We start from the raw sequence: 10,495 nt of genomic DNA on the forward strand, positions 1-10,495 counted from the left end.
TTCTATTTCGCCTTTTGGGGCAAATTCGGCATCACTTTCATCCCCCATAGCTCTTTGTCAATTATCAACGAGCAAAGTAATTCGCGTTTAACGTGGTGGAGGAGCTTGCTCAGATTTAAAGTTCCTCTGGGCAGGAGCTATTGTCAGTTCTCTATCCTGGTACAGGACCTGGCAGTATGGCAGCCCAGACCTACCAGGCCTTCTGAATGCAGATGCAGTAACTATTGCCAAGGTAACAGTAAAACTACACAGCTTACAGGGTCAGCTGATCCTGATAATATTCCTTTCAAGGCATTATTGACTTTGAAATCTAGTGACAGCTCAAATACCCAAGCTGCTAAATATTTTATTGGTGATAAAAGTACACAGAAAAAGCAAAGTTCCTTTTTGTGTGGTTTCTCACCTGCACGTGGGAGGAAAATGCAGATAGGTGTCTGGGTTGAGTCTGCACAAGCACTGTAGTCTTTTGCCCTCCAACTACCTCTGTTTGCATTCAGGATTATTGATTGTTATTGGAAATAATGGATGATAGCTCTTCATAGCTTTTGAGTGGCATACAAAGTCGTGTTGTTCTTCCTCTTCCAGTAGAGCAGCACCTCCTACACTACTTCTACGGCTCTGCTCACGTGCTTTTTTTGTTGCTGAGGTTGAAGATTGCAGTTTTGCTCACAAACTGTACATGAACACAGTGACACTTCTGTTTTCCCAGTCTGCATTTTAAAAACCAGCAACCTTGGGAGTTACCCGTCTCCTTTCCAGACAGGCAGAGTCAAGCACTTGGACACTGTTTGTAGAAGGATGATTTGGTGTCTGAAGATGACTTTTCTATGCCGGGACTCCAGCTGCAGTGAAGGGTTTTAACACTGGTTTTGATGGTTACAATGTGTGAGAGAGAGGCAGTACGATTAGCAAGATACAGAAGTTGCAAGTACAAGGCCAAGAGCTTTCTTATCTCTTCATTTGTAGAAAATTACATCACGCAGCTTTATTTTAGATGCTGAGATGTTTGGCTATAAATTGATAGATGCTGCAACCTAGTCCATAGGGGGAAGGCTTGGAGAAAATACCGTCTTTTCAGTTCTGTGCTGGTATAGTATGTTCTGGGTTAAAGATCACTTTAACTGTTTGGCAGAACAAAATAATAGTGCATTCATTATGCAACGGTGGTGACTTTTTCCTGGGATTGCTGGCTAATGAAGAAAACGACGTCTGTTTTGTTCAGAACAGAATTGTTAAAGCTGACATGAAAGCTGCTTTGACCCACGCCGACAGCACAATTAATTCCAAGTTGGAAAGTGTGGAGTGTTTTTAATTAATAGTGGTATTGTAGATCCTTTGCTAGTTGTGAGTGGAAGGAACAATGCATAGGGAGAAGCGTGAGGGGAGCTACGTCGTCTGGGGGACACCAGCTCCCATTCTGCTGCATTATTGCTCAAACGACTGGATTAAGAAGTTTCCATTATTAACAGCCCAGTTTGAGTTTAAAGACTGGGTTTTATCAAGCTTGTTCAGTGCAGTGCAGGATGGCTGCTCAGACTGAGTAAATGCTCGAGGTACCCCATCCAGACAGCTTCACCTCTGCCTGCCTGTGTTTCTGGGGTGTTTCCAGAACAGAAGAATTGGATGGTGAAACCACTCCTTCCAAAAACCTCTTAGGAAGAGAACATCAAGCAGATGGCATCTGTCTTTTACTTAGCGTAGCAAGAATTTACGAAATTTGGATGGGAAGGGAGAGGTGCTTTTTAGCAAGGCAGTCAGGAGCTGCTGCTTCCTGCTGAATGATTTCTATGACGCTGGCAATTTTATTTATTTTTTTTATCCGAGGGTTTCAGTCTGCACACTGCTGATGTGCTCTAAACACATCTTGTTTCTTTTTGTCCCCCCCACCCCAACTCTTCTCCACTCAGTGCATCTTTCTTGCCAGGGCTCTCATGTTCTGTTGTGTGCTCAGGGAAAAATGCCTATTTGTGTTTCAGCACATCCTGCCTCTTGCTGTCCCCAGCCTGTGACAGGGAGGGGGCACTTGGCTGCTATAGCACAGCAAGTTAGGTGCTTCTGGCAAAACAAACAACAGAAACACACACACACAATCCAGAATAAAAGTGTCATTTTGAACTAAGTTGCATTTAACCTTAAACATGATCGGTTTTATGAAGGAAATACACTGCTATGAGAGAAAACTCTTAAGTACGGCACTCCTGATGAACTACATTGTGCCATAAACCCATTATGCAGATCAGTGTATTTTTTTTTTGTGTCTCTTCTGCCCTGCACGTTGCAGCAATTGCTTGTGCTTTCTCAGAATGGTGACTCAAGTCTTGCCAGGTTGGGCTGCTTTGTTGACAGCACGTCTGTAACTGGAGACTCTTCATTTTTGCCGACTTACAATACGGACATGTTGATGAAGACTGGGGGATTAAGTGGATGTGAGGGGTAAGAGGAGGTAAAAGCCAGGTGGTTGCTTAGCACACAGAGCACAAATCATCGTGCACTGACTGGTTATCACAGAATCTTAGTGGTTGGAAGGGACCTCTGAGATCATCAGGGAGTTGTAGAGGGCAATGAGGTCTCCCCTCAGCCTCCTCTTCTCCAACCTAAACATGCCCAGTTCCCTCAGCCTCTCCTCATAGGACTTGTTCTCCAGGCCCCTCCCCAGCTTGGTGGCTCTCCTCTGGACATGCTCCAGCACTTCAATGTCTTTCCTGTTGTCAGATGTTTTGTGGGTGCTGCAACTCAGTTGAAGCCCCAAGGCAGGCTTTCCGGGGAGGTGAGCTGGTGGGCTTAGGAGTTCCTGGAAGGGTCTCCCATTTCCATAATGCACGTAGGCTGTAAGTCAGCACAGAGATGCTGGAGGGAAAGACTGGACTAATTGGCAAAGCAGCCTCATGTAACTAAGGCAGAAGTGGGGATTGATAGCCCAGCATTGTGTTGTAATTGACAGGTAGGGCAAAGCTGGGCTCTGAAGGGTCTGAGAGGTGAAGAACAAGTAGTTTGTGTTCCTGTTGGACATAGCGAAGGAAGGGGAGCCCATGCAGGCACGGAGAGTGGGGGGGAATAGTCTTTTGAGGCTGGTGTGTGTGCAGAAACCCTAAGGAGGGCTGCACTCCAGCAGTGGCCCAGCCCAAGTTTTGGTAGAGCTGGCAAAGAGCTGGACTTTGAAGGAAGGGGAGCCGATGCAGGCACGGAGAGTGGGGGGGAATAGTCTTTTGAGGCTGGTATGTGTGCAGAAACCCTAAGGAGGGCTGCATTCCAGCAGTGGCCCAGCCCAAGTTTTGGTAGAACTGGCAAAGAGCTGGACTTTGAAGTGCCAGCTGAAAGGTGTGGCAGGTACTCCTGGGTCAAAGATGGGCTCCGTGTCACCGCCATGAGGGGTGGGAAGAGCATTCAACAGCAACAGAGGAAGTTACTCGTGCACAGGTAGAAGCACTTCCTGAGTTTGCAGACACGTTCCTGCTGCAGGGGACCCCACTGACAGCAACCTAAGTGTTGGGTCCCTGCTCAAGGTGGGGCTCCCAGGCTCAGCCTGAAACAAAGGGAAGGCTTTGAGAAGCACACATGAGATGCAGCTGCTTAGCTGGCCTGCTAACACCTTCTGTGGCTACCATCCACTCCCAAAACTCTACACCTCTTGTGGCTGAGGTGGAGTCAAAGCATTCAGTCCATGAGCAGGCTGTAACGAGGCGGACACGTCCCCCTCCACGCGCAGGGCTGACATGGGAAGGGTGTTCAGAGCTGATGATTTGCATGGAGGCCATTTGCTTCACATTCTCCTTCACGCAAGGAGCAAGCCATGGACATGCTGGAGCCACATCTGAGGGCACATGTGACTGGATTTGGAATATTTGCAGAGCCTTTGGCCTGTGCTGTTCTGCTAGCCAGGCACAACTGGCTTTGTGCGAGGCTTTCTGGGGGCAGAGGGATGCTCTCCTGAAGCAAACACGTCATCTCAGCCCTGTTGTCTTTTGTAGTTTGAATCCCTGCACGAGGAGTCCTGAAAAACACCCCCCTGTGTTAAGTACTTTACTGGAACGAAAAGTAGTTTCTGGGAGTTCTGACTTGATTAAATTAGCTTTATTTCCTTTCCCAAGGTAATGTCCAAACGAGTGTGGGTATTTGTTCCTCTGTGGTCAGTGGTTTCTCAGTGCATGCCCACGTTCCTCAGCCTGCAACTCTGAGTTGCCATCAGCCTTGCATCCAGGACGTCCCCTGTGATCTCAGCAGGTCTCTGCTCTTCTGCACGTGCACATCATAGGGATGGGGACCGCACTTCTCCCCCCCCTCCTTTTTTTTTTCCCCATTCTTTTCTTTTTTTCCCTCTCCATTCTGGATTTTTTTTTTCTCTTCCTGCGTCCTCTGGGAAGCAGTCAGACTTTGTTCTGTAAAGCAGCAGGAGCTCCTGTGCCTGAGCTCTGCAGTCTCCTGTGCCAGTCGGATGTCCTGCACCTCTTTACTGGAAGTGCCTTGAGACCCGAGCAGGGTTTCTGCTCCACGAAGGAGGGTTTCTGCCACCCAAATCCAAGCCCAGAGTGGTGGGATCTGCTGGAGTGGCCAGTTAGAACGTAGGAGTGTCCAAGATGGACCAAAATACAAAATTTTCCTGGATTGGAATGAAGTTGGTAACAATTAGGGCTTGTTTATCATTTCAGTAGTGTATGTATATATGCAAAGTAGCCTTTTAAAGTGGGATTTGTACTTGAATGTCACGTTCTTTGGAAATAAGTATGAAGATGAGCAATTGTACAATTCTAGTGAATTAATTCATTTACCTCTTTTTTTTTTTTTTTTTTTAAATCAGTCTCTACAGAATGGAAATGAGCTACACAGAGGGTGGGGAAAGGAAAGAAAGGAAAGCGTAGATAAAAGGTTCTGGAATAGTTGGGTGTTTGGCTGTTTAAGTCACAAAAATCCCAAGATTTGTGCCTCTGAAACACAGTTCTATTTCTAGAGAGAAGAGTGGTTAAAAATACTGATGTATCAAATAATATTAAAAGAATGGTAACTATCAAAAATGTACATTTAAGGGGAAGGAAAATAAAAATAACCTTGCTTCCAGATTAGCTAAAGTAAATGAGAACTCAGAGATTAAAAGAAAAGAGTAAAAAGACCCTACAAATCCTTCAGTTTTGCTTAAAGTTGCCACGATTCAATACAGCTCTTAAGAGAATCGCAGTGTTTGCTCTTTTTTTTGTAAAATGTTCGCTATTCACAAGAAATCATCGTTGGATAACTTAATTGATAGCGGGGGAATCTTTCTTTCTTGTGTTTTTTTTTTTAAACTAATGTCCACTTAACTGTGAGCAAACAATCTGGAGGCAGGTACCTGCACTGCGTGCTGCGTGCCCCAAAACCCCTTGGTTTTGTCCTCAAACCAAGAGCGTGGCCGTTACGTGCATCTCTCTGCAAAGAAGAATGTGTTGCTGCTGGAGACTTGCAGGCTGCTCTCAGGTCTGGCCGTTATTATTCGAAAACTTCTATTTTGTGTTTTTTACTTAACAGGTTGGGATAGTGGCAGTAACGGTTCCGAAGCAAAAGCAAGCCAAGAACTGCATTTGGAAACGAGTTCTTCATCGAATGAAAGAAGTCCTCCCTTCTCAAGGTAAAGTTGTTAAATCCTTTAACGTTTGAAAGGCTTGTGTAGAATAAGAAACACCGACAGAAAATGAAGGAACTTGGATCGTTTCATTTTTTTCACTTGGTTTAGGGTTAAGGTTCATATTTATGTTTATCTAAGAAAACATCTTAGGCTTTGGTACACCTTAGAAAATATTTGTGCCAAAGCCAAGTATTGTTTTGCAGCTGTTGTTTTCTCATTTTAAGACTCAATTGACATCTCAGTGAACCACAAATTAGCGTGTACAGCTGCTCTCAGTAGGGCTACTCAGGGGCCAGACAATAGGAGTTGTCAGGAAAGAGGCAGACATAAAATATAAAGTCTTCAAGAAATAAAGTGGTGGGTTTCTTCTCTGTGTATGAGATGTAAAGTAGCTGTAACTGGATAACGCTTTTCCATGGGCTGGGGTTTTGGGGTGGTTTTTCTTTTTTATATTTGATACTGGAGTACTTATAACATGCCTTTTTTTACTTTCAAACTGAGTATATTTAATCAATGGCTTTACGTGTACCTAAAGGGGGCAGTTTGGTGGGTGTTTTTTTTTTTGTGTTTAATCAATGGCTTTACATGTACCTAAAGGGGGCGGTTTGGTGGGTGGTTTTTTTTTTGTTTTGGTTGGTTTGTGGTTTGTTTTTTTGTGATTTTTGTTTTGTGGTTGTCTTTCTTAAACTGCAGGAGTTTCCTTTGAGTCCTCTGAGCAGTTCCGTGGGATGTTTCTTGCCTTCTTCATTGGCATGTAACAGTAATCAAACAGCAGCAATCAAATTAGTGGTCAAGAAGAGGCAGAAAATGGGCTATAACACAGCCATCACACGAAATGCTGCCTGGGCTTTAGATCCTTATCTGCTCTTTATTAGGGCAGCCCAGCAAGTGGGTGCTGCTGCTGCGCCGCCCCTGGCCTGAAAACTGCCATCAGGAGCACTCTGCAACAGACTTTAAAGCATTTTGATAATTTTTTTTAAGTCCTCTTTATACAGCATTGCTGTCTTTCTGTAGCTTTTTTTTTATGCTGTTATTGATGAGGCCAGTTTTGATATGAGACAATTCCACTTTTGCCAAGCGTTGTTCTGCGTTTTGTGTTTAAAATCACAGTATTTCCCTAATTCTTCAAGTACAGTAAATAAAACCAAGCCATATTACACAACACTGACGAATGGCATTTATGCGGTGCTTCAGGATTAATTCTTACAGTCTTATGGTCAAACTCTTTTTTTTTTTTTTTTTCCCTTTCTTTTAAAATTTTCTGCAATTTTGAGAATTACGTTCCATCATTCACTGAAGCCCAGGACAGCAGGAGGAGGAGGGTCTGGCCCTGAAGAAGGTGCTTACAGGATTGCTGTTAAGCAGCTGAATAAAATATGTATAATTTCATAATATATGTATAATTCTAGCTCTAGGCAATCCTGCTGTAGCTCTAGGCAATCCTGCTTCAGCAGGGGAGTTGGACTAGATGATCTCTATGGTCCCTTCCAACTCTAGAAAAATTCAGTGAAATTTAAACAGAACTTTTTTAAATTTAATTTTAAAAAAGGGTCTAAGCTTTTTCCCCCTTGGATGGTGTACTGTTTACTAATAATGCACTTGGGGCCTTCTGCATTTTTCAGATGCGGTTCATACGGCGTATGGGGTTTGTTTTTTTTTTTTGCTATTTTTTTCCCCCCAATTCTTATTTGTGATAGATTTTGAACTAATTCCCTCTGCCCTATAACCTCATGCCTTTCAGTGCAGAGAAGCAAACCTCCTTTATGCACTGATACACAACGATGCTGCTTTAAAAAAAAAACAAAGAAAATCTCTTGCGATGGCTTAAAGTTAGTTTTTCTTAAATGACTCAAAAAAAATAAGGCAGCCTCCTAAATGTGAAGATTGTTATCACCAAAAGGTTGAGTTTTGGGCACTCGGCATCCCCCCTGGAGAGCAGGAGGAGCAGAGGGAAGGACGGAGGGATGGAAGGGGCTGGTTTTGCAGCCGGGCCGCGGTGCGGTGTCTGGGTGGCTGGCGTTGAAGCTCTCCACTTAGTGCAGTCACTTCTGGGGCTTTATTGCTTTGACAAGTGGTCTCGAAACCCACTACTTGAGAATAAACATAACGGCGTAGCCGCTGCGGTGGTACTTTTTATAAATTTCTTCTTTGCTCCGTTTTGTCACTGAGCTGATGAGTGACCTCGCAAAAGACCCTGCTGGACCTAAATAAAAAAAAAAAAAAAGAAAAAAATGGCTTCCTCTGATGTCCTCCAGACAATAATTATGATGTGCCAGTTAAGCCCAAACTACAGCTGAGGGATTTTACTTTAAAGCAGAGGCTGGGGCGCAAAAAATGCATTTATAGCTCTTTGTCTGGCACCTCATTATGTGTGGGCCTGATTCATTAAGTAATTGGTTTGCAGTTGTTTACATGAGTATTAAGGCTTTCTATTCAGCAGCCTTTGAGAGATACATTGTGCAAATGTTGCATGTTATGAATGCCGAATGAGGGGCAGGGGACCGGTCCCATTGGCTAAACACTGCGCTCTGTTGAAAAGCGAGAGAAAGAGATTGGGTGCTGCTTTGCATAGCAATGACTTTCTTAATAAGCTTTACAGATTAATACACACAAGCTATAAAAGATGCAAAGAGATACTCTTAGCACATTTATACATGCTCATTTCACTATTATGGTACTGGAGACGGGGAAGAATTGAGGGCTTTCATATTGGGTTTTTCAGTGCGTGTCTTCAGTGCATGAGACTTAATAGAATCCGATGTTTATTGTATTATAAATCATGGGGAAGTAGGCAGATCTGCAACAGTTTATTATTAAAGATTCTTTCAATGTAAATCTTTTTCTGCCATTGTATTTCCTACAGCAAAATCATTTTGTGGTTGAGTGGGGATGAAAGGCATAATGTACGAAGGAGTGAGTCTTAATAGGAAGCTGCTCTCCGAGTAAAGACCACTTGTTCCCTTTTGTTCGGGGGTGCATGCCAGAGCTTCCTCTTCTCCTGCAACTATCCTCTCCTACCCTTAGCTAGAAAACTACTTTTTTTTTTTTTCTCTTTTTTTTCCTGACTTCATTTACTATACGGAGGGAATATTTACCTGCGGGGAGATGGGATGTTTGTTGGAGGAGTTGGTGTTTTGGGGCAGCGAGGAGCCCGTTAAACGATACAATTACTTGGGGGAAAAGGTATCAGAAGTCAGGCCTGCAATCTCCCTGCCAGAGCGGGGGGCAGGCGATGTGTGTGGCATCTCCTGCTCCTGTAGGGATGGATGCAGCCAGTGGAGGTCACTAGCTTTCTGGGTAATTCCCCATTTTTTTTGGATGCAAGCAGTTGATTTTTCTTCGAGACTTGTTTGCGCCGTCTCATTTCAAAATAATCTGGAGGTTAAAGATGTGTTATCCACCGAGAGCCAAAGAACAATTTTAATTTGGTCAGGACATAAAGCACAGCATAGAGTAATTTAAACTCTAAATTTTAAAGCTGGGGAGGGACCGTTTGCAAGGGCATGTCGCAACGGGAAAAGGGGCAATGGTTTTAAACTAGAGTAGAGTAGGTTTAGATTAGACATTAGGAAGAAGTTCTTTACAATAAGGGTGGTGAGACACTGGAACTGGTTGCCCAGAGAGGTGGTGGAGGCCCCACCCCTGGAAACATTCAAGGTTAGGTTGGACAGGGCTCTGAGCAACCTGATCCAGTTAAAGATGTCCCTGCTTACTGCAGGGGGGTTGGACTAGATGACCTTTAAAGGTCCCTTCTAACCCAAAACATTCTATGATTCTATGATTCTAAACTTTGATTAATCTGTCATCTGGAGGTAAGCCGCTGTGGTCTCCGAAGGCTGTTTTTCAGTCAAACGTTGCCTTTACCGAACAGGGAGGTAACGATACACAAATAAGAATGGACAGATCCTAATTCAGCCTCTTAATTATCCCCGGGGGTGGTGTTGAAGAGGGGCTGGCTGGCGGCAGCGAGGCGGGCCGGCCAGCGGGGGGCACTCGGGCTCTGCGCAGCCCCGCAGCCCCCTGCAGAACCGCTCCTGGCGCTGCTCAGATGATGGCGGGGGGGGATCCATCGGGTTTGGCCGGGGCTCTGAGGAGAGACCCCAAACGTTTGGGGCTGGGAGCGGCCAGGAGATGGGTTCAGCAGGAGATTGAGAGGAAGAGGTGTGGGGTGTTCCCCCACTCCCGTGTGTGATCTCCCACCTGCCCATCCTCTGCCTTTGCCGTGTTTCCAGATCACAGATCACAGAATCTTAGTGGTTGGAAGGGACCTCTGAGATCATCGAGTCCAACCACAAAAAAAAAAACAAACAAAACAAAACAAACCACCAAATAAATACAAAACACACCACACCAAACGCCCACCAAAAACACCGCACCCACCAACTAAACCCCACACTCAACACCTCACCATAAACCAATAACCTTGGGCACTAGAGCATGCCCTGAAGAGCCATGTCTATACGTTTCTTAAATACCTTAAATACAGAATCTTCTAGGTTGGAAGGGACCTCAAAGATCATCTTGTCCAACCGTCAACCTAACTGACAAAAATAGACACCCACACAACAAACAAGGAGCATCACCATCACTAAACCATACCTCCCAGCACTACATCAACCCGTCTTTTGAACACCTCCAGGGATGGTGACTCCACCACCTCCCTGGGCAGGCTGTTCCAGGGCCTGACCACTCTCTCAGTAAAGTAGTTCTTTCTAATATCTAATCTAAATCTCCCCTGCCCCAACTTCAGACCATTTCCTCTGGTCTTGTCGTTCGTCCTTTGGGAGAAGAGGCCAACACCTGCCTCTCTACACCCTCCTTTCAGGGAGTTGTAGAGAGCAAGAAGGTCTCCCCTCAGCCTCCTCTTCTCCAGGCTGAATAACCCCAGCCTGGGGTTATTAA

The 10,495-nt window shown here is 44.8% G+C and overlaps 1 protein-coding gene across 7 annotated transcripts in view; it reads left to right on the forward strand.

Annotated features, from left to right (window-relative positions):
- Positions 1-10,495, forward strand: part of KIZ (kizuna centrosomal protein) — a 78,893-nt gene that overhangs the window by 42,243 nt on the left and 26,155 nt on the right. For all 7 annotated transcript variants that reach the window (XM_014962479.1, XM_014962483.1, XM_014962482.1 and 4 more), the window contains one exon: positions 5,497-5,596. In XM_014962479.1, coding sequence (XP_014817965.1) covers positions 5,497-5,596 — 100 coding nt within the window. The remainder of the gene's footprint in view (positions 1-5,496; positions 5,597-10,495) is intronic.

The sequence above is a fragment of the Calidris pugnax genome, unplaced genomic scaffold (genome assembly GCF_001431845.1).
Source record: "Calidris pugnax isolate Ruff unplaced genomic scaffold, ASM143184v1 scaffold147, whole genome shotgun sequence".
Classification (NCBI taxonomy): Eukaryota; Metazoa; Chordata; class Aves; order Charadriiformes; family Scolopacidae; genus Calidris; species Calidris pugnax.